The 24,569-nt window shown below is 41.1% G+C and overlaps 2 protein-coding genes across 2 annotated transcripts; both read left to right on the top strand.

The window, feature by feature from the left end:
* The first annotated feature begins 1,461 nt into the window (after positions 1-1,461).
* Positions 1,462-12,377, top strand: LOC136441262 (flavin-containing monooxygenase 5-like). Its single transcript, XM_066437443.1, has 5 exons — positions 1,462-1,913; positions 5,467-5,548; positions 7,043-7,170; positions 8,541-8,649; positions 9,549-12,377. The coding sequence occupies exons 1-5, from the start codon at positions 1,600-1,602 to the stop codon at positions 10,509-10,511; spliced, it is 1,596 nt and encodes a 531-aa protein (XP_066293540.1). The 5' UTR covers positions 1,462-1,599; the 3' UTR covers positions 10,512-12,377.
* Positions 12,378-13,514: 1,137 nt separating this feature from the next.
* LOC136441260 (flavin-containing monooxygenase 5-like) lies at positions 13,515-24,080 on the top strand. Its single transcript, XM_066437440.1, has 5 exons — positions 13,515-14,010; positions 18,841-18,922; positions 20,398-20,525; positions 21,941-22,049; positions 23,028-24,080. The coding sequence occupies exons 1-5, from the start codon at positions 13,697-13,699 to the stop codon at positions 23,997-23,999; spliced, it is 1,605 nt and encodes a 534-aa protein (XP_066293537.1). The 5' UTR covers positions 13,515-13,696; the 3' UTR covers positions 24,000-24,080.
* Positions 24,081-24,569: the final 489 nt, after the last annotated feature.

Below are 24,569 nucleotides of genomic sequence, written 5' to 3'. Positions count from 1 at the left end.
CATGCTGCATATCCGGACAGATTTATTTGATCCACTCACATCAGGAAGAACCCCTACTTTTTTTCGATACGTGTGGTGGGTTCTTTTACGTGCGTGAGGTGTGGATCTCATCATACATGGGACCTCCATTTAACGTCCTACCCGAGGGACGTCCCTAGTCGAAGCTAGGTACTAATTTTCACCTGAGTGAAATGAGGAATAACGTGTAAAATGCCTTTCCCAAGGGCACAACGTCAACAGGACAAGTCAGGGCACCCCAGATTCGAGCCCAGAATCAGTACCATACCTTCAAGATGGGGGTGTCGTTTTGTAATATTACATCAGGCCACAGCAAGTAAATTATATGGATGACATCAGCGCGCGCATTGATTTTTGCCTAATTTTTGAATAAAAAAACAAGTATTTTCAACCCTTTGGCAATGGTCAATATACCTAAAACGGGGCAATATGTTTCAAACGTCTGTCAGTTCCATTGCAAAAACGTTCTAGATGCCGTGAAAAAGGCATTTGCACATGTAGCAATAGTGAAAAATCGGTACAAATGCGTTGCAAAATTATTGTGTATGCAAGCTGTAATAAGATTGCTCCTCGTCACCAAGTTACAAGAGGGCACAGTGCAGTGTGAAAAATGTGGATATCTTGTGTTTTTTTTCGCTCGCGCGCAATAGATTTGGAATCTGTAGAGCTAAGATGTCATCCATAAAATTTACTTGCTGTGGCCTCACCTAGAAATACTGCTACGGTGCCCCAAATCATATCATACATCATATGATACCGCCCCAAAGACGGCATGCCAAAATGAGCTTGATCGAGTCCGGCAACAGTTTCAAATGTGCTGAAATCAGGCTTCGGCAAAGAACAAGGTTTGTTCGGGGCAAACGGAGCTTTAAGCCGCCTGGGTAAATCGTTTGCAACCGGCGGTGGTTTTACGAGTAAGAGTATAATCCCGTGGTTGGCCAATTAATTAAACTCCAACCGCGTAAAACTAATACCGGATGCCAAATATGCTAGAAAAGCCTCCTTTAAAAGACTTTCATACTTTTGGACAGCTTTTGTTATTTGTGTGCATGGAGAAGATTGTCATCTAATACGATTTATGCAAATCAGGAACTTGTGTAATAAAGGAGAAACATGTATAATACGTCAGTTGTAAATGTTTTTATCGAGTTTGCCTCACCGGGGTAATTCGTATGTAAAGTAGTGATGATGAAAGGTTAACGTCGTTTGGCGAAGGTATGAGGTCGTGGAACTCTAGTTAGATATATATCAAAGAATCCTGATGTTTTTAGGTATTTTGTAAGTCTTTCTAGTGGTGTGTATTTTTCTCTTTCCCTTACCTCCCCCTAGAAAGATCTAGTTAGATCTAGAAAAAAAACTCGCAAAACCAAAAGGACCCTTGTAACATCTGCTTGGAGACTAGTCAGCTGACTTAAATGCCCTTACGTACGTTGACCTTTCACCTTACAAAGTCCTCCGTGATGATCGTGCGGTTAGGTAATGAAATGACAACGGTCCTTTTTACCACCTTTTAGCGAGTCTCGCGTCTAGAATTTCTGTAAGACAACGTCGTACTTCTGCAACTAAATCTCCCAAGGAAAGATGGCGAAGAAAGTAGCGGTGATCGGTTCGGGTGCGAGCGGGCTGGCCGCCATCAAGTGCTGCCTGGACGAGGGGCTGCAGCCCGTCTGCTTCGAGAAGGGAACCGACATCGGCGGACTCTGGAACTTCAAGGAAGAAGCCCTGCCCGGCTTTGCCAGTGTCTACCGCTCCACGGTCATCAACACCAGTAAGGAGATGATGTGTTACAGCGACTTCCCCATCCCCAAGGAGTACCCCAACTTCATGCATCACTCCTGGGTCATCAAGTACTTTCGGCTGTACGCGGACAACTTCGGACTTCTGAAACATATCAGGTAAGGGTTGATGGAAAGAGCGGTGCAGTCCAGACGCCGAAAAATTCAGTCCAGTCTGGTTACGTACTTTATATGACATATTGATGTGTTTTTCTGTCTTAAATGTTGCCTCTGTTTTATCGTCTGTCTGCTTTGTGAGCTTTTCACTGATAAAAGGGAATATTTGGGTGGCAGGTCAAATAGTTTGGATGTGCCTACGACCCCTGACCTCTGAACTCTCTAATGCTATTCCAGCAAAAAGTTTGGTCTATCGTTTGTACTGCATACCCGGTAAACTGTCTCATTACGTAACACACCATGTTTGTATTAAATTTGCATTGAAAAGTACTGTAATTCTTGTTTCTTTCACGGTAACTTTATTTTCACGGTTTTTACATTCACCTCTGTACCGTGAACTTATCATCACTGTGAAAAAAACCTGTTGTTATTGTTCTGTAAATCACTTGCCGCCACCGTGAAGTTAAAGTTTAGTGAAAATGTCCATTTTCCTTCCACCGTTAAATTTTCCTACAGTGAAGATAAAGTGAATGCAAGGAGGTTATTTGGTGAATGACAGTATCCTGACAGATTTGATCAGACCCCTAATCTAAAGCTTTTTGATAAGTATGGTGGGTTCTTTGATGTGCTTGAGGTGTGACTCTTCCTTGAACACGGGACCTCCATCTAACGTCTTATCAGCGGGACGTCCCTAACCGAAGCTAGGTACTCATTTTCACCAAGGAGGTTATATAGACTACTAGTATATAGTCTATATAACCTCCTTGTTTTCACCGAGTCCAGTGAGGAAATTGGTGCAAAGTGCCTTTCCCAAGGGCCCAACAATGGGGTTCAAACTCAATCCCTACAGGTTCTGAGGCAACAACCCTAACCACGAGGCTTCTGTGCCACCTGGTCAGAGAAACATACATGTCTTCCCCACCCACCTGTGGATTTGCAACTCTAACCACATAGAATTGGATTTACATGTACGCCCAATGTGCTCTGTTATTCTTGTGTGAAAGGGAGGGTATTGATAATTGAATCCCCAACATCTAGATGTCTTATAGTAATCAAAAAGACATCTGGTCCAAAGTCATTGAGGTACACATGCAAAAGTAATTGACATTGGAATTTGGAGCATCACGTTTTTCTCTGTGACCAACTATGGGTTGCTAGAATTTCTAAAAAATGAAAGAACAAAATGCACACCTTGAATTTGTAAGGCACTGATATGATTTTAGAGGTGGGTTGGGCTATGATATATATATATATATGCCATGCTGTCCACAAAGAGGTAGATATATACTAGGGGTGGGTACCGGTACAGAAAATTCATCAGGTCCAGGTACGGTCCAGGTCCAGAGGGTCAGGTCCAGGTCCGGACCTGAACCTGGATCTGACTAATTGTAGTACAGTACGTTAGAACTATATCATATTTTGAGACCAGGCACAAGTACAGGTCTCTGTGAGTCCCGTCACCACTACGTATTCGACCACACATCCGCAAGACAACGACGTAGTCAGACGGCAATGGTACCCTGTTTACATTGTTTTCCCCATGTCGGTTTTTGCTAAACAGATACTCATGATCAGAGTCCAATTTTTAGTGTTCTGTAAAGCCATGTTTCTCATGTGTATGACATTTATTCTAATCGGTCCAACAACCGGTCCACCATTTTTTTTTTCCGGACCGTTTTTTTTGGACCGGTCCAGGAAGAAATACCGGTTTTATACCGGTACACAGTACTGGTACCTGCCCTGTGTAGATACACATATACGCATGTAGACAAATAGCACCAAAAACATTATTTGAACCTTCTTGGCGAAGATGATTATCACTATTTGCCGAAGGTACGGGATCCTTGAACTCAAGATAGTATTGACTGTTTTTTTTTCTGCCAGCCAAGTATGGTGGACTGGAATTTGTGGCCCTGAAGTTTCTGTAATGATAAATGACCGGAATGACCTCATAAGAGCATTACATCACCATCAACTCTTTTGTTCATTTATTTTTTTCTTACTACAATCTGTACTCACAAAATTGAAGGCTGACCTACTATAGCTAGTATGTGCAGCTTAATAATGATATGCTTTCCTTGTCATCATCATCATCATCATCATTGGTCCTCCTCTTACGAGGTGCAGCAAGTGAAGTTTGTTCTCCAGAACTCCTTGTCATTCATTGCAGAAAGGAATTCCTGTCCTTCCAAATTAGTTTCAGTTTCTATGAGTTTCTTGAGAGTTGTGATTGGTAGACCAATCCTTCTGTTTGCGTCCGGGTTCCAAAGCAGAAGCTTTCCCGCTGGTTCACTGCTACGTACAATATAATGTTAGTTAATTCCTGATGTACAGGCTCTGACTAGTGGTGCGGATCGGTCCGGCCAGACTGGTTCCGGACTTGTAAAACGTTTACAGTAGGTCCAAGTCCAAAAAAACCTAAACGTCTGGAAACAAGTCCGGACTTGAAAAAAAGTTCTCTCACTCATACACTCCTTTTTGTTTTAAACTATCTTAAACCTTCCTTAAATCGTGAAATTTGCGCTAGAAAAATATGAAAACATTGCTGTTTTTGTGTTTATAACTGAACTTTTGTGTTAATTACTGACTGTATATAATTCCGTTTACATAGTTTTCAAATTACATACATGTAAAATATCTGCCAATATGCAATTTTACATGTAACACGACTTTCAAGTCCGGACCTGAACCTAAACCCCTGGACTCGAGTCCGAACCTAAACCTAAACTCGGGTTTAGCTCCACACCACTGCTCTGACCCTTGAAAAGTAAAGTATCCATGATTAGTTTCATCAGGTTGGTACATTGTAAGTCACTGAACAAAAAGGCTCTTTGTGCACGACCAAGTGTTGAAAAAAAATTATCTTTTTGACACTGCTTGATATGTAGTACTGGTGCAATTCGCAGGAGGGCATCAATCAATGTCAGAGTTTGACCCTAGAATCTGTTTGGTAGCTTGGTGATTTCATTGTTAATTCGATTAATAGATACATCAAATGATCCCATATGCATAGACCTGCCCACCAACAAGCTGTCACCAAAATATATGATGTATGAACTCTCAATGCAAAACAGATGAATTACAATATACAGTTTATACCCTCGTGGCACAAGCGGTAATGCAACCCCGCTGCTTCGCCATCTAGATCAAATTCCGTGGATCCTGGGGCCCGAGTTCAATCCTAGGGGTCGACATGTTGTAAGGGAGTGCATTTGACATTTTGGATGGTGACGTAAAGCCGGCGGCCACATGAATGAGGGAGCTTCGGGCATAAGCCTCAAGCGTCAAACCTCTGCACGTAAAAGAACCCAACACACTTATTGAGAAGAGTAGGGGTGACCCGGTGTGCTTGGCCAAAAATGTGAGCCATGGCGAAGCCGCATTGCACTAGCACTTAGAAGCATATGCTTCACCTCAATTGTGCTTGGCTACAAAATGTGTGCTGTGGCGAGAACACCGCATGAACAGCCCAAGATTATTATACCCGAGGTCCCTTCAGGGATGTGGGTCACATTTCATTTCACCTATAAAGATTTCAATGATATTGTTCTTACAGGTTTCGCCACCACATAGACCATGTAAAACCCAGAGAAGACTTCGCAGAGACAGGACAGTGGGATGTCACCTACACAGATGAGGTATGTTCATTGTTATGAATGACCAGCGTGTACAAATTACATTGTAGTTTTGTACATATATATGGCCTCCGTCGGTCAGTATTGACTATGGTAAAATCCTAATTCACAACAGCCATACAGGATCGACTATGGCTAAACAGCCCTATACGAGAATGGCAGTCTCTGCCACAAAAATCACATCTGTAAGCTGACTCAGTTCTTTTGCGAAGCTCTAGATCTTTTCTGCGGATCTGCGCTGTGCATCAGTCTGGCTTCTCCTGATTTGAGCTGTCTGGACAGTGTGCATCTCCACCTGGAACAGTCACTTGCAAGGTCCTCCCAGTATCAATATCTAGAGCCTTCAAGTCCCTCTTGCAGACATCTTTGAAACGCAGCTGTGGCCTCCAAGTACGTCTCTTTCCTCACTGAGATCAGTTCTCCGTAGAGAAGGTCTTTGGGAATTCGGCCATCCTCCATGCGACGGATGTGGCCTAGCCAGCGGAGTCTGCGCTGCCTGAGCAGGGTGAACATGGTGGGGAGGCCGGCGCGGGACAGCACTTCGGTGTTGGTCACTACACATACCTAGAAACCCTGTAATATAAGATAATAGACGTTAAACAAGGACAACAACAACAAAAATTATTGTGTTACAAAAGTATCTATTGAGGAAGACAACCTTAGCTTGCTATCTATCTAGCAAATGATGTACAGTAATTATGAACATGTATCATTTACATTGCAGTGTTTTGCGATTATCATTGTAGCGAATGTAAATCGTGTGATGTAACAGTGAGGTGGGTTGAAAATACAGTAACTTGAATCAGTGGTCTAACAGAGCGTTTAGTGAAGTCGACAATGCCATTCACTTACAAGCTATGTAAGAGCTTGGTAAGAGGTTCGAGAACTTGGATTTTTTCCCTCTTTTTTTTTCTTTCTAAACATTCGTTGATTAGCCTTGCACAGTAATGTTAAGAAGTCTTATTTTTGCACATTTTTAGGATCGTTGTGAATAAGCAGTCTAACAGTGAGTCCACATTTACTAGTAGTGAAGTCAGCAACACTCGATTTGCAAGGAGAACGTTGGAAGTCCTGAAAAGTAATTTTTTTTCTTTTTAAACATCCATTTTATTCTGATGTATATATATATATATATATATATATATATATATATATATATATATATATATATATAGTATTGTTGATTAGTCCTGCTGAGAAAAGAAGTCTTATTTTTGCATCTTTTTTTAGGATCATCCTTTATTACTTTACACCAAAAAAGGTTTACCAAACCCAAATGCCATCATAACAAACTGTGCCGCCGCAATGGCAGCTTTTTTTCAAAAGCACTTGTTTTGCCATATTGACTATTAATGTAAATTTCCTCTGTGCATCAGATAATGTGTTTACTTCCAAGTGCATGCCTGTATCTAGAATGTGATATCTGTATTGTGAACAACTAATGTTAATCATAAATTAATCAATAATGTAACCATGATTTAACCCAATATCTTACAGGAGAAGAAAGAGACCACAACAGAAGTGTACGATGCCGTGATGGTGTGTGCAGGGCACCATGCGTACCCACACTACCCCAGGGACAGCTTTGAAGGGATCGACGACTTCCAGGGGAAGACCATGCACAGGTAGCTTAATAATACATATAGCAGGGCTCGAATTACTGGGTGCATGTGCACCTTTGTGCACCAAAAATTGGATCTGTGCACCTAATTTGACTGTGGGTGCACCAGCACTAGTGCACCTAGATATTTTTGTATGCTATAGGGTAACCGGTACTATTGCACACTAGTATACAGAATAATGCTTGAAATTCAAGTATCAAAAAAAGCAATACACATTTGTTGTAACCTTTGTTGTACTTTGTTTGATGCATTACTTGCTTTAAACTTTTGAAGTTAGCGGTAGAATTCTAGATTGAAGTTCCTTGGAAAGTCGGTAGAGCTTTTAAATATGTTTTGCTGAATGAAATTCTCCTACATTCTGAATATTTTATGTTGTGCTCCCAAAATTCTTCCTGTGCACGTGCACCAACTTTCTTAAGTTCGGTGCACCAGTGCACCTATTCCAAAAAATGAATTTCGAGCCCTGAAATTATAGGCATCTGTAGAAGAGACAAGGAGGCAATGTTTTGTATGTGAGAAACAGCTTCGAGGCCAGATATTACTATTAGACAATGGCCTCAGAAATTCTCCTTTGAATACGGTCTTAAAGAACTTTGTTCATGATACTGCCCAGTGATATCTTGGCGTAACACACCAGGTTTGTACTGAATGAGTACAAGCGGCGTAAGCAGATTTATTTGATCCACTCACACTGGGAAGGTCCCCTACAATTTTGAAAGGTTTGGGGTGGTTGGCATACGTTCTGGTAGTAGTCACTTTGGTTGGGAATGAGTTAGCAGAGATTGCAAGTTGAAAGTTCAATTCTTGTTACAAAATTTGCCATGTCTTAATGTTGAGATTTATGCATCTCGTTCTTATATGATATGATAATCTGATTTTGTCTTTAACTTGCGAGTCAGATTTATAGTCTGCAGAGGATGTCAACCACAGAATTATGTTCTAGTGGCCCAACCATTACTTATGACAGTACATTTGGAAATCGTTGAAGAGGTTCATCAGTCACGTATAATAACAGTTACAAGAATAGTCATCGATCAGTGACTTTACTAGAAAAGGTAACAAGATACGCACCTTCAAATTTTCGACGTCTACTGGATGTCTTGTTCACGTGAGGCGGGGGAGGCAGGACGATCTTCACAAGTCTCGGCCTAGTCTTGTGTTCTTGCGAGACTGGGTCACTCCGTGAACAAGACGTACAATAGACATCGAAAATTTGGAGGTGCGTATCTCGTTACCTTTTCTAAGTCACTGATTGATGAATATTCTTGCAACTAACATTTGGAAATGTTTTCATTGAGTCATTATAATGGAATCAGCATCACTAAACAGCCGTTCCATTTGGTGCTCTCACACCCCCTTCTCTCTACGCCCAGCCATGACTACAAGGACCACCATGGGTTTGAGAACAAGCGTGTCGTCATCATTGGAATTGGGAACTCCGGTGGTGACATCGCAGTGGAACTCAGCAGGCATGCAAAACAGGTGACATATCAATATATTTTGTGTTGAAATTCAAAATGAATGCTTTAATTTTCATGTACATGTAGGTGTTTAAATATACATTACAACATATATATACATATATACATATATACAATATGCCATATCGCTCGGGTTACCGGCCGACCACGGGTTGTTTTGATGTGACCCACAGGAGGGCCGTGATTGAGCAAAAAAACACACATTTCAATGCGAAATGCACCAGAAGTTGAGAGAGTTCTGTGTTCTCGAACAAAAAAATTGTAACAACATTGATTCCAACCTCTGAATCCGGTATTCGAATTTTTGACATCGGCGCAACCAGCGTGCATTCTAAATATTCCATGTAAGCCTGTGTGATAAAAGTAGAACCCAGTGTAATACTGTGAATTATCACACTATGCAGAACACCCATATCAAACCTTTTCGCATCTTAGGTATGACATAAAAGTGTTTATATTATAACCGGGCCATGATAACCTTTAGTACAGGTGTTCCGACCAGTCCGCACTTTACAGTGCAGCCCAAGCCTCCCTAGTTTGATTCAAACAATTCAAACTCGCTTTGTGTGCGCTGGTTGCACTACTGTCGAAAACTTGATTACCGGATTTGGACATTGGAATCGGTGTTCTTACAATTTTTGTTGTTAGAGGACACAAAACTCTCTCAACTTCTAATTGGGCATTTTGCATTGAAATTTGGCTGAGTATGACATAAATGAAATACAAAACAGTGTATTCCGCATAACCCTCGGTCCAATGCAAAACCTGCTCCTGCAGTTCAAAAAAAGGTGCTAGGGGCCCCAAACCTACACCTCCTATTCTCAGCCTCAAGAGATATCCACTGTGTCCATTACATAGAGTCTGTGTAACCTGCAAGATTTATGGCATTTGTTTTTACAGGTGTATCTCAGTACCAGGAGGGGGACATGGGTCATTAACCGCATTTCACGCGGCGGCCTACCAGTCGACATCATCGGAAACAGGCGCATGTTGAATTTGGTGCCTTCAGCAGTGAAAGGAGTCATCGCTCGAAGTGAGCTAAACCACCGTTTCAACCATGCCTTGTACGGCCTCCAACCAGAGCACGGCGTCTTCGGACAGCATCCGATGGTAAACGACGATCTTCCCAACCGCATCGTCACAGGCTCTCTCGTTGTCAAGCCTAACATCAAACGCTTCACCAAGATCGGCGTCGTCTTCGACAACGACACTGCTGAAGATGACGTGGATATCGTCATCTTCGCCACCGGCTACCGTTTCGACTTCCCCTTCGTCGACAAGTCTGCGATGAAAGTGGAAAACAACCAGGTCACCCTCTACAAGTACGTCTTCCCTCCCAAGCTGGACCCCCCCACGCTCAGCGTCATTGGTCTCATCCAGCCTCTTGGCGCGATCATGCCGATCTCCGAGATACAGTGCCGCTGGGCCACAAAGGTCTTCAAGGGGACCACCAAGCTCCCGTCCCAAGACGCGATGTTCGACAACATCAGGCAGAAGAAGATGGACATGTCCAAGCGCTACTACAACACCCCGCGGCACACCATCCAAGTGGACTACATCCCCATCATGGATGAAATTGCAGAGCAGATCGGAGTCAAACCCAACATGAAGAAACTGCTGCTGTCAGACCCCCGCCTCGCTCTCGCGGTCTTCTCTGGCCCGTGCACGCCGTACCAGTACCGTTTGATGGGACCCGGCGCTTGGAAGGGCGCGAAGGAGGCGATCGAAACGCAGTGGGACCGAATCACGTACCCAACTAAAACACGCCCGGTTCCAGAGCAAACGACCAATGGGGTACCTGGGATCCTGAAACTGTTAATCGTGTTGGCACTGATAGTTGCAGTCATCTGGAAACTACTTTGAAGAAGATATGAGGCCACTCTTCTGTTTTAAGCATTGGGATTTTTTCTCTATGCTTAGAGAGGCCCCGGTCACTTAGCAAGGTCTCCAAATGCCATGTTGGTTATTTTTAAGGCACATTTTTGAAACAATGGAAAGATACACATAGCTCATGATTTGATTTTTGTAATACAAACATTAGTCAGTGTAAGCAAGGAGGTATAATGTGTGAGTGACACCCACCTACATGTACATGTAGCTCACCAATTTCGTGGGATATGACAGTTTGAAAATCTGACAGATTTTTAGAATCACTATCTATAGCACTGAAATTTTGACAATACATGTATCGAAGGGATTTGTTATTCGTAATTCTTAATGTTGAAAAAATGACATTGTTTGTTCTGTTAACCAAACAAAAAAGTACATGATGATAAAAGATTATTATTGTGAAACTTGTTACCTCAATGTATACAATAGTCATGTAACATAGTGTCTGTAATCTCGAATTTAAAGCTGGAAGTATTATGAATTGTTTTATCTATTAGACTATTTGTTAACCAAACAAAAAAGTTCATGATGATGAAAGAATATTATTGTGAAAATAAGTACCTAAATGGAGAGTCCATTCCGAGTCACCGCAAGGGTTGTTATTGTCACAACTTACAACTGTTTATAATTCTTAGTCATTATCTGTCTAGGAGATTTCATACTTTGGAAATATTGTGAATGTCATTTCAACTTTATAATTATTTGCCCGGCTGTGTAAAACTTTGGAAATATTAATGATGTGGAATATGATATTTCTAATAGTTTCTAGATAATGGTTACAGCATTCTACCATTTTGTACCATTTTTTACAATTATTTGTAACATTTTATAAATGGGTCAGTAGGCTGTGAGGAAAGCAATTCACACATCTTTGCGAATTATGCTTGGGCACCATGCATAGATGGCTTGCACAAAGGACCTAACAGTGTCCAGCAGTGACATCTAAAAATACACAGAGGTAGACAATAGGGCTGGATTAGCACCTAATTTTATGGAGGCAATTACCCTAAACCACTATTTAGAAAGCCTTATCTGTATTTCTGCATATTTCGAAATTTAGAAGAATCACATAGATATTTGCAAATTATTCTAAATAAAGATATTTTTGTGCAGTCTCTTTCAACATGTTTCTAAAACAACGTATTGGATTCAAATAAATTCAAATTTTTATATTGAATTCTTTTGAAAAATTTAGAATCATTGTGACCTAGATATTCTTTTATTCAAAAATATTCAAACTAATTACAAATATCATTTAAAAACCCTTGTGGTGGCTTGGAATGGACTCTAACATAGTGTTTGAAGTATATGAGTTTAAAGTTGAAAGTATTAACGTTATTGATAATGTATCTATGAAATTATTTGGTAATGTTAACAATTAGGGCTGAGTACCTGTACAGATAATTCAGGTCCAGTTCTGGTCCAGAACCACAGGTTCAGGTTTAGGTCCAGACCTGAACCTGGACCTGATTATAGTAGTACAGTAAACAAGCCCCAGTTTAGTTCCAGACAAACACATTAATTACGGAAAACCTAGATTATTTCAAAATAAATTAATCAAATAAAGTAATTAGTTTAAGTATGATATATATAAAAGGATACTGGATATTTAGGTTGCAATTATACTTCTCCAGGAAGATATTGATATATCATTGAAATTTGATTATGATGACCCATGTGTACTTATCACACATATGTGAGATTCCCAGTACAGAGACTTATATATGATGTGTATTTGGGAAAGTCCATATTGCACCGTTCCATGAAATAGTGTCCCCACTGTGAATTCTCTTGTCAGTATACTGACTCAAGTGCCAATCACCCTAATAAACAAGATCAGACCAAGTAGAAAGTCTTCGTAATTTCATTCATTTATTTATTCGTAGCCAATCATTCATTCATAAGATAGTTATTTGGCGGCAGTAAGGGTTCAAAAGTGTTGGCTATAGTTGTTCCCTTTTTAGTTTAGAAAGTTACCGTCTTGAAAAAAAGGTACTAACTTCATTGACATGGGATAGCGATAGAAAGATCCGTTGTCACTTTATTTCGCTAGCAAAATGATATCTATCCCATTTGGTCACCAGAAGAAATATCCCATTTTGTCACCAGAAGAAATATCAGCTATTTTCACCTAAAGGAGATCCCCACTATTTCGGAATATCACGTTTGTGTTATGCTAAAATATAAGATATTTTTTAAAACTAAAATAGATGGGATAAATGGTTGGTTCCAGTTGAATAATTGTGAATTGGTTACTCATTCAGTTTATGCTAAGTTTAAACCTTTTTGTATCCTGATTTGTTATGATTTGTTATGTAATGTAAGGGCTCCCTTGGAAATCAGTTACCTAAAGGGACCTCCCTAAAAATTAATAATTAAATCAAAAAAGAGTTATGCGGTGAGCCACAAGAGATTCTCACCTTCTCAGACGTACTGATCACGAGCCTGCTCAAGCTTAGAAAATGACTAATCTCCAAGCAGATCTATCGGTGGCAAAGTAGTATCAAAAGGGCTAACCTGTACCAAAAACCACCCAAGCTTTTAGTACATGTTAGCCCTTTTGATACTGCCTTGCCACCGATAGATCTGCTTGGATTTTAGAAATAACGCCAATCGTCGTCATCATGGGTGAGTTACTTGACAACAATGTGTTGAGCCAATTCATAGGTCGCGTTATAAATGTTCAAGAGGGGCCATTATATTGGAACTTCTCATCTGGCGAGACAGCCAGTGTTTGCATGACCTTTGGACACTGTTTGGGGACCAAGATATCTTTACGTAACGTTTAGAACGATTTAAGAATGATATTTCCATACAAAGCCAAATTACTATCTAGAACTGTGTGGGTATCTCATGTTTGAAAGATAAAATACATCGTACACTAATGGGTCACTAATACTTGCTTGCTTGAAATTGTACTTTTTTATTTTGAAAACGCCCTCTCTGCGACATGATTTTAGGTCACTGAAGATATATGCGTTCTAAAGGTCACTACACTTTACCCTTACGGTGCCCTTTTGAGTAACCGTTGTAGAATCGGCTGGTGGTCTTGTGTAACGTCGAACCCGCTACAAAACGTCATCTTCGGACTGCCCGTCGTAGCTAGCCAGTTCGTGCTCCGACCTAAAAACCAGGCAGAGAGTTTCGTACGCTGAAAAATGGCGAAGAGAGTTGCCATAATCGGCTCGGGCGCGAGCGGGCTGGCGGCCATCAAGTGCTGCCTGGACGAGGGGCTGCAGCCCGTCTGCTTCGAGAAGGGAACCGACATCGGCGGACTCTGGAACTTCAAGGAAGAAGCCCTGCCCGGCTTTGCCAGCGTCTACCGCTCCACGGTCATCAACACCAGTAAGGAGATGATGTGCTTCAGCGACTTCCCCATCCCCAAGGAGTACCCAAATTTCATGCCTCACTCGTTGGTCATCAAGTACTTTCGGCTGTACGCGGACAACTTTGGACTTCTGAAACACATCAGGTTAGAGGCCATCTTGTTATCTCTTTTTATCTACTCTTGCAACTGCTCGTTAGATTGGTGTTTTCACCATCCACAGTTGTTTGTTTTCTCCGTCATCTAATGACCATAAGAAAATAGTTTTAATAGGGCCTTTAAGAGCAGCTGTCTGTAAAAACCAAGCATAAGGTGGCCAAGTTCAAAAAATGAACTTTTCTTAGATTTTGTGTGGTGGTAGGGTCTTGGCCCAAACCTACAAAAATGGGAAAGTTTTGGGTCGGCGGTTACCAGTTGCCATGGCAACGGCCATTTTTCAAAATGGCGGATTTTCGCCTTGTGAAGGCCTCTCTCTCGCTCAAAATGGACCATCTTTGGCCTACTGTAACGCCCACAAATGAACAGAAATGTTGCTGCCTCTAACATAGTATATCATCCATATCTTAACAAGACAAATGATTGCTCAAAAGTGTTGCTCAAAATGTTTTGGCAGTGAGATGCAACAAACGTTTAAAGATGACCTGTTTTTGTAAAATTTCAAAATTGACAAAACGCAATTTTTTGGACGTTTTTAGCAAGCAATACCTCCTTAAAAGGCACTTCAAATTTGTTGATTTTTGGCACAACTCTAGTTTAGACTTTTATGAATATCATATTAAAAAAGATGTTTGGGTTCTCAATGGGGCGGGCCACAGTGACCCAGAGACTAAGCCATTTTTTCCATTGTAGCAGAATTTCAACCACAGAATTGAAGGTGAAATAAACATGTGCAACTTGGTGATTGAGATAAGAATGACTTTTCTTTAACTTTTTTTATGCTGCAAGAAACCTGCCTGGCACTTAGAAAAGTATTTTGTAACAGTTGACGGTTGGTTGCCATGGCAACGGTCATCTTTGTTGTTAATGATGGATTTTCACATGGTTGTATTAGGAAAACATCCCTACCTGCTGATTGCACTGGAGATATGGACATAACTTTTATATTTCCATATAGCATGGTTTTCAACGTTTCATAGACCAAAAGTTCAAGATCAAGCATAAAGATTAAGAGGGTGTACTAGGGGGTTATCAGAACCAATGAAATCAGAATTTTCATCTTGCTAAATTTTAGTCATTTTTAAGGGGCTTTTTCTTCCATCATGGGCAAAGTTGATGAATGCATGGCACATAGTTGATGAATGCATGGCACATGGTTGCCATGGCAACGGCCATATTTGTTCTTAATGGTGGATGTTCACATTGTTGTAGGAGGAAAACATCCATAGCTTTGCTATATATGTAAAGAAAATGAAACCTGACGTTTTTTCATGTAACAAAGAAACCTACCTATCACTTAGGAAAGTAGGTTTCTTCAGGACCGACAGCTGGTTACCATGGTAACAGTCTTTCAAAGGTTCAGAATTGGTTCGTCTTCAGGATTGGCAAGGTGGAACTTGAGATGATAAGATGATTTTTTTAAATCCTTTATGCTGCAAGGAACCTACATTGTACCTGGCACTTCTAATTTTTTATAACAGTTGATTGCTGGTTGCCATGGCAACAGCCATTCTTTTATTTTCTCTCTTAATTGGTTTTCCAAAATGAATTACCAATACAACTACTAACAGAATATGGACATACATGGATCACAACCAAAGCCAAATAAAAACCGGGACAATGTGTACATGTGCAGCACACAATACATACACTTACAGATAATCATAGCCGCCCTTAATACCCTTATAAATATCAATTGTAATTTGCCTTCAAACAATATTGTTTAAGTATATGATTACATAACATTATTTCTTACATCTATATCATTATATAAATGTGAAACGGCCATACTTAATGACGGATATTCACAAGGTACATGTAAATGTCATAGTTATGCGCACAGTTAAGTATTTGACCTTCTGCAACTCCCACTGCCAAAAAAGGGGGGGAAAGGACGCTATGCATCTGATATGATACATCCAGATGCGGGGACAGTTGTTTTTAAGATTGTTTATACAATTTTAAAATTATAATGGGTAAACCATCATAATATTGAAGACGAAGTTAATGAACTGAGCTTAAGAGGGGCCTTGTATTTTTGTCAGGGACTATACTTTGATTTGACTATTTATGCTAATAAAGTTAAGATTTCTTTTTATACAATCATTCTATATTCACTGCATACTTTTTTATGCATTCTATCACAATGAATTTGAGGGAAACGGCATTGCGAAACAAAAAATTGTATATCCGATATCCGAGTACCTCAGTGATGAGTGCCTTCAGCATTTTTTACGTGTATCATATCAACAATATACAGTTTTTTTACCATTTTAGAAACTAAAAGCCACTGATTTAAGAAAAGCCTAAAATTCTAGTTCAGCTATAGGTTGACCTGCAGTAGCAAGTTGTAGGTCAAAATCAGCACAGATACAGAAAGTATTCACAAAACTATCCACAGATTAAACGTCTAAAATGTGTCTACACTATTCTCCAGTGGATGTACGTAAGAGGTCAATCTTAACATAGGAAGTGGTAAACAGAAGTGTTCCGCAATGCGCCTTAGTTCTTTTATCTTTATCAATGTTTTCACCTATACGGTATTATACCCCTGGTATGTGGAGTCATGATAACCCCAATGCATGCGGACCCTTTGTCTTTATGTACCACATAGTGAATACACAAAATGATTGAGTAAGTAACTTAGTGATAGATGTCTTAGAGAATAATAGAATGTGTAAAACAGCTTTATTCTTTTTCAAGTGTCCCTATAAACCCCATGTACTGTAGTTCCCTAATTAACATTTTTAATTATTGTAAGCATTTCATGGCATCTATCCGTGATTTTCATACAGCGACACAAAGATGGCCATAGCTCACACCGTAGTGAGACGTGATTACCTCACTTATTTCGTGTCAGTTTCAAAACACGAAAAATACACATCAAGACCCTTACGTCACGGCTCCCGTTATGCGTGTCCCAATAAAACAATGTTAGTTGTTGACTCAATAGATGTTCTTCTCTCCAACAATGGTAAAACCATTCATCAACATTGCCAATGATGGAAGCCCCTTAAAAATGACTAAAATTTAGCAAGATGAAAATTCTGATTTCATTGGTTCTGATAACCCCCTAGTACACCCTCGTAATCTTAATGCTTGATCTTGAACTTTTGGTCTATGAAACGTTGAAAACCATGCTATATGGAAATATAAAAGTTATGTCCATATCTCCAGTGCAATCAGCAGGTAGGGATGTTTTCCTAATACAACCATGTGAAAATCCATCATTAACAACAAAGATGACCGTTGCCATGGCAACCAACCGTCAACTGTTACAAAATACTTTTCTAAGTGCCAGGCAGGTTTCTTGCTGCATAAAAAAGTTAAAGAAAAGTCATTCTTATCTCAATCACCAAGTTGCACATGTTTATTTCACCTTCAATTCTGTGGTTGAAATTCTGCTACAATGGAAAAAATGGCTTAGTCTCTGGGTCACTGTGGCCCGCCCCATTGAGAACCCAAACATCTTTTTAATATGATATTCATAAAAGTCTAAACTAGAGTTGTGCCAAAAATCAACAAATTTGAAGTGCCTTTTAAGGAGGTATTGCTTGCTAAAAACGTCCAAAAAATGGCGTTTTGTCAATTTTGAAATTTTACAAAAACAGGTCATCTTTAAACGTTTGTAGCATCTCACTGCCAAAACATTTTGAGCAACACTTTTGAGCAATCATTTGTCTTGTTAAGATATGGATGATATACTATGTTAGAGGCAGCAACATTTCTGTTCATTTGTGGGCGTTACAGTAGGCCAAAGATGGTCCATTTTGAGCGAGAGAGAGGCCTTCACAAGGCGAAAATCCGCCATTTTGAAAAATGGCCGTTGCCATGGCAACTGGTAACCTCCGACCCAAAACTTTCCCATTTTTGTAGGTTTGGGCCAAGACCCTACCACCACACAAAATCTAAGAAAATTTCATTTTTTGAACTTGGCCAATTTTTCCTCATTTTGCTTGGTTTTTACAGACAGCTGCTCTTAAATGTGTAGATACCTGCAGTAACAGCTAAAAAAAGAACAGATAGGAATTTGGAATGTTTTGTTACTGCTGATGCTGTGAAAAGGTAACGAGTAACAGTGTGCAAATATTGTACCAGGCAAATATCATCATTTGCAAAAAAAACAGGACCCCAGGGTAGTCGGTCGTGAAGTGGCCGTCAAATAAGTCATAAAAGACTGCACAAGAACCAAACTACGAAGTTATGATACTATAACATACATATTAGGAGGGTTATGGTATAATTACAATGGGAAAACTTTGGAACGCTTCGTGGGCCCAGTTTCCAAAGGTAGCTCGTGACTGAACATATGTTTGGCTGAATGTACTAAAGCCCACAGCGACATGGGAAAAAAGCTTCTGCCCGCCATTTCCAAGCCTTCTCCAGACCATTTCAAAGCCTTCTTCAGACCATATCCAAGTCTTCCAAACCCATTCCAAACCTTCTCCATGATTCAGACCATTTTCAAGTTTTAGAAATCGTCTTGAGAAGGCTTGGAAATGGTCTGGAGAAGCATTCTTCCCGTGTCGCTTCGGGAGTTGAGACTCTAACATAAGATGGCCTGTGCTATATGTGATAAAGTCTCGATATCTCAATATCTCTCAACGATAATGTCGCCTTTCTTATCTATGTTCAATCAGTTAAATAGTGGATACTTTTTATGTAATTTCCATGGTATTCAGGTAGACCTGTAGATGTACTAAATACATTCCATATTTAGTATTTGTACGTCTTTATCTTACTTATTAATTATTTGTTATCATTTTACAATTTTCTTGTTGTATCTTTTGTCATATACATGCTGTGGTCTTGTTTCTGTAGGTTCCGTCACCATGTGGACCACGTGAAGCCGAGAGAGGACTTTGCCCAGACCGGACAGTGGGACTTTACCTACACAGATGAGGTGCGTCGCAATGATGTGCAAACAATGGGATATAACATATAGGCAGATTACGTTTTGTCACACCTTTACTAGAAAGCCCATACATGCATTCTTTCACTTGTTACGAAGCTTGTTCTGATAGTATAAACTAGACGTTAACCACTTTCATACACGTGGCTATTTCACGTACAAAGATTGTTTTAGTTGTGTATTTTGTTTGAACCTTTGTTTATTCATCAGGCCGCTTTTCATTGAGGTCATGAGGGAAGAGGTAAAGGTCAGATACAATATAACAGAGATACACAGTCATTTGAGTCCTAATAACTCTATCAACATATATCATTACATATCTATGGTACAACAATATACGATTTCTACAACATACAACATAAAGTAGGGTGTATACCTGTTGCCCTGACGTAGCTGGGAATTTACATCGTACATACTGTAAGTCTTGAAATGTTCGCGGTGTTTGTTTTTTCCCGCGGATTTCTGGATGACCTGTCCATCACAGTATGCTTCTCCATTGTAATACTGAATTGCTCACTGTACTACTTAATTGTAAGTTGTTTCAATCGCGAAAATAGATGAATATACAGTATTCTCTGGATGTGTACCGTCATCACACCTTACAAGCACCGCGGATGGTTAGCAATGCACAGTTCACAGGTTCTCCTACCCTGGGGGCCAGGCACCGTATATCGGCTAGCCACCAAGCACCGCACGCGCGCCCAAGCTTTCCCGGCCCACCCTCCCGCTGTCTCCCGAAGACCGACCCCGCCCCACTCTCCGCTGTCTCTGCTAGCCATATACGGATATGGCTAGCAGATCTTGGGTTTACAGCAGAGAGTGGGGCGGGGTCGGTCTTCGGGAGACAGCGGGAGGGTGGGCCGGGAAAGCTTGGGCGCGCGTGCGGTGCTTGGTGGCTAGCCGATATACGGTGCCTGGCCCCCAGGGTAAGGTTCTCCGTCCGCCTATCACTGCCAACTTGATTTTGGGTGAATCAGCCATTTTGGGGTTCCTAACCCAAAATTGGTGGGTAAGAAAGGGTTACAAGGGGTACCTCATTGTTCTCTCCTGGGCTGATTATGCAAGTTTTGGGTGAAACCCCATGCGTTTACTTTGCAACAGAACACAATGGAAAAGTACCCATTTTTACCCATGCATTTCATAACACCTCTGGTACAAAGTCTGAAGCAGCATTAAGGAACTGCTTGTGTGGCCAACCTCCTTGACTATAGCATTATGACTTTCCTCTTGTGAATTTGCAGTTATGGAACTTGGTAGGCTTCTTGCCTAATCTGGGAAAACCGTAGTTCTTGGTATAATCCTTTTTTTCTCAGAAAAAAGCTAGCTAACCCAATCTAGAACATGGTCCACTACACATCTGTGTTTGGGCACTGTCTGGCCCGTTTTTCTTATGAAACAGACAAGACATATGGCTACGCATGATAAAAAGAAAACTGTTGATCATGTCCTTTTTTATCGTCTTTCAGGAAAAGGGCCAGACAACTACTGAGGTGTACGATGCCGTGATGGTGTGTATCGGCCACCATGTGTACCCACACTACCCCAGGGACAGCTTTGAAGGCATTGACGACTTCCAGGGGAAGACCATGCACAGGTAGGTTTATACTATACACGCCTAGTCAGGGGTTCAACCTGTAGCTGCGGGTGTCCATACGAAACGATTACTCATTTAATACCTATTACATTGCCCTACATATACTTATCGGGGGTGTCCCTGTGGTGTAGTGGTCTGCGCTTCTAATTCTATCTCTCACCACATCTGGTTCAAAATAATTACTTGGACCAGAAGAACTGGGGTCCAAGCCCCAGGAAGGACACCTCTGGACAAGAGGCGCATTGAGTCATTCCAAAGACTTTATAAAAATGGTACATACTTCTGAAACAGTATGGAAGTTAAACACACTTCACTGCCAGTGGACTAGCCCCCTGCTACAGTGATTGCACCACAGTGTGGCCCAGGGCTATGAAACGGAGATGGGCACCGCCCTATGCATCAATATATGGTGTGGGAGGATTCTAACTAAACTAACATATACTTATCAGCGTTCAGTTCTCCTCGGCAAGCTTTCTGGGATTTTTTGGACACACAATTAATTTCAAGATACTCTCTTACAACGCCAAACAAGTTCCCTTAGTTCTCCTAGTATCAACTGTGAAATTATATCAGCCACACAGGACTTTATCACAGCGACCAAACGTTTTTAGTTATATGTGTCCATTTGCTTTCTTTTCCGGAGGGGGGGGCGGACTCACGTTCAACTAGTTTCTCTTGTCATTCACATGTTTTAGTGTGTTGTCAAATATTTTATTTTTCACAATGTACTAGTGGCGGCTAGAATATAAGTTGTGTACAACTTGAGTAGGCTGTCATGTCTTCGTCCATTCATTTGTACTAATTTATTATTTCATTCTTCTCTGAATGAAAAAAAAAACTAGTCAGGGCAAACCCCTTCGCAGGACACGATAGATCATCCCATGGATCTTTTTTTTAAAATTCAAATGAGACGTACTGGTGGCGCACTGAAGTTGACAAACTTATATTAGCGCCACCAATAAACATATATGCAAAATACATGAAAGTGAAAAGATAAAAATACAAACTTGTAACAAAAGATGATGCACTAACTTATGACGATATAAAAACAAATAATACGGTATGACACAGAAATATTCTTGAAAGGCGTCCGGTCCCTTTACCCAATGGCAAAATCGTACAAGGAACCTTGCTGCATGCATGTTTGAGTTGATTAATGCTACGGTCACATTTCCAAACCGGGGCCCGGCCGGGGTGTTTGCGGGAACGGAAAATGAAACTGTATGTCAAGAAATATACACAAATTATGCTCATTATTGATATTTTTTATGTTTGTGTGCTTTGTTGTCTTTTATGCCATAGCATAGTATATTTCTTGACATACAGTTTCCTTTTCCGTTCCCGCAAACTACCCAGCCGGGCCCCGGTTTGGAAATGTGACCGTAGCATAAGCAGTTACCATTGTATCTTTACAGCCATGACTATAAGGACCACCGTGGCTTTGAGAACAAGCGCGTTGTCGTCATCGGGATCGGGAACTCCGGCGGTGACGTCGCCGTAGAGCTCAGTCGACACGCCAAAAAGGTAGATGAAACTGACTTAGAATTCATAACGATTCCTTTAGCTTCTTTAGATCCCAATCTTATTCTTTGCAAGTGATACTTCGCCCGGTGTTAATAATCTCGATCTTCGAGTGATTTTTAGAGATCGGCCGATGTTCTCAGATCTTTGAGTCACTTCTTATGTGATGGGGGTACACTTCTGGGTGAAAAATACGCTCGAATCTTTTGCGACTTATGAATTCGCCGACCTTATGACGATCAACAAATACGACCTAAGCTTGTCGACTGTGCGACTATTCTTTTGTGATGGTCGAAACCAGCTATAGTATTTCTTCTGATCCACATATGTTGATTTGGTTATGTTAATTAAGAATCTTCAACGTTGTGCAAACCTTTGTTCTATACACGTTTGTAATGTCTTTCTTTGCGTTAAACAGTGAACTTATATACAGAGGCGGTGAAAGCTTAATATTCTGAACAAATTGTAGTTTCTTTGTGATTTATTGATTTTGTTCAATTATAAATCTTTATGGTGAGTTGAGGTTGAAGAGTAACTGATTTCCAAGGAGCCCTTACAAAATCATAACAAATCATGATACAAAAAAGGATTGTTTTTCATTTTATCTATTTCATTTATTTATTGTTTATTCGCACGTAAAAAAAGTACATTGAATATAAATGAACAGTAAATGAACATAAACAAAAAGCATGCAGGGAAACCAAAAATCTTTAAGGTTTATCCAGGGTTTCCCCTTAACTGCGATAAATTACTTCATGATATCAATTTAACTTAAGTAAATAAGGTCAGGCGAAACAAAGGGTACTCATTATAGATATATAAGTAAAAAGGAAAACCAACAGACTAGATAAATACTAACTGAAGAAGTAATGCAATCAAATGACATATCAAATTACAGATTACAGATTATTCAATATAAACTCGATGAATCATATAGTTATACGCGATCCGTCTATATCAAAGTTGTTTTTCTGTTTTAAGGTCTACCTGAGTACCAGACGGGGAACCTGGATAGTCAACCGGGTGTCCGACCATGGCCTCCCCGTCGACATAATCAACGGCAGGCGCGCTGAGCTGGCCTGGTTCAAGTGGCTCCCACTCCCGCTCAAGTTAAAACTGGCACACGATAACCTCAACAAGCGCTTTGACCACGCATTGTACGGCCTTCAACCAGAGCATCACTTCTTTGGTCAGCATCCGATGGTCAATGATGACATGCCCAACCGCATCATCACGGGCGCTCTCGTCATCAAACCCAACATCAAGCGCTTCACCGAGACCGGCGTTGTCTTCGACAACGATACGGTCGAAGATGACATCGACGCCGTCATCTTTGCTACCGGTTACCGCTTCGACTTTCCCTTCATCGACAAGTCTGTCATGAAAGTTGAAAATAACCACGTCAACCTCTATAAAAACGTCTTCCCTCCCAAACTGGATCCCCCCACGCTCAGCATCATTGGTCTCGCCCAACCTGTTGGCGCGATCATGCCGATATGCGAGATGCAGTCTCGCTGGGCCACCAGGGTCTTCAAGGGCATCAACAAGCTCCCGCCGCAGGTCGTGATGTACGACGACATCAGGCAGAAGGCGGTTGCCATGTCCCGGCGTTACTACCAGTCCCCGCGGCACACCATCCAGGTGGACTACGCTCCCTACATGGACGAGCTCGCCGAGCAGTTCGGAGTCAGGCCCAACTTCAAGACCATGCTGATGTCAGACCCTCGCTTGGCCTTCCAGTGCTACTTCGGTCCGTGCACGCCGTACCAGTACCGCCTGATGGGACCTGGGGCGTGGGAGGGCGCCAAGGAGGCGATCCAGACGCAGTGGGAGCGGATCACCTTCCCGACCAAGACGCGCCCCGTCCCGGCGAGGTCCGGTGGAATGCCCGGAATCCTCAAGCTCCTCATCCTCCTGGTCCTGGTGGTGGCCATTATTTCCAAGATGTTTTGAACGAATGTAAAACCATCAATATACATGTATAAACAAACAACAAACAAACAAACAGACAAATAAATACATGTATGCACTCCCTATTACCAAGTGTGAGAATGGTTATTACCTTCGCCAAGAAGGTTATGTTTTTGGTGCGTATGTGTGTGTGTGTGTGTGTATGTGTGCGTGTTTTGCTAGCACCTACCCACATACCAACTATCATGCATTGACACACACACACACACACACACACACACACACACAAACACACACATATACACACAAACACACACGGGAAAACTAATTATTTAATACAAAATTCAGTGTTTTCCCCGTGTGTGTGTGTGTGTGTGTGTGTGTGTGTGTGTGTGTGTGTGTGTGTGTGTGTGTGCGTGTGTCCATACATGATAGTTGGTATGTGGGTACCGGTAGGTGTTAGCAAAACAAAGGTCAAGTTTGAGTCTAGGCCTGCTAGCGACTTTCTACAGGTTTTATTTATCTCAAGTGTATCTCATTTCTTCTCATCAGCTTGACTACAAGATCTTGGAGTTAAGATAAGTTGCTAGCCCCATAGTGACTACAGTACTT

Source organism: Branchiostoma lanceolatum, chromosome 9, assembly GCF_035083965.1.
Source record: "Branchiostoma lanceolatum isolate klBraLanc5 chromosome 9, klBraLanc5.hap2, whole genome shotgun sequence".
NCBI classification, from domain to species: Eukaryota; Metazoa; Chordata; class Leptocardii; order Amphioxiformes; family Branchiostomatidae; genus Branchiostoma; species Branchiostoma lanceolatum.
Note: the sequence above shows the minus strand (reverse complement) of the source record. Positions and strands in the feature narration are given on the sequence as shown.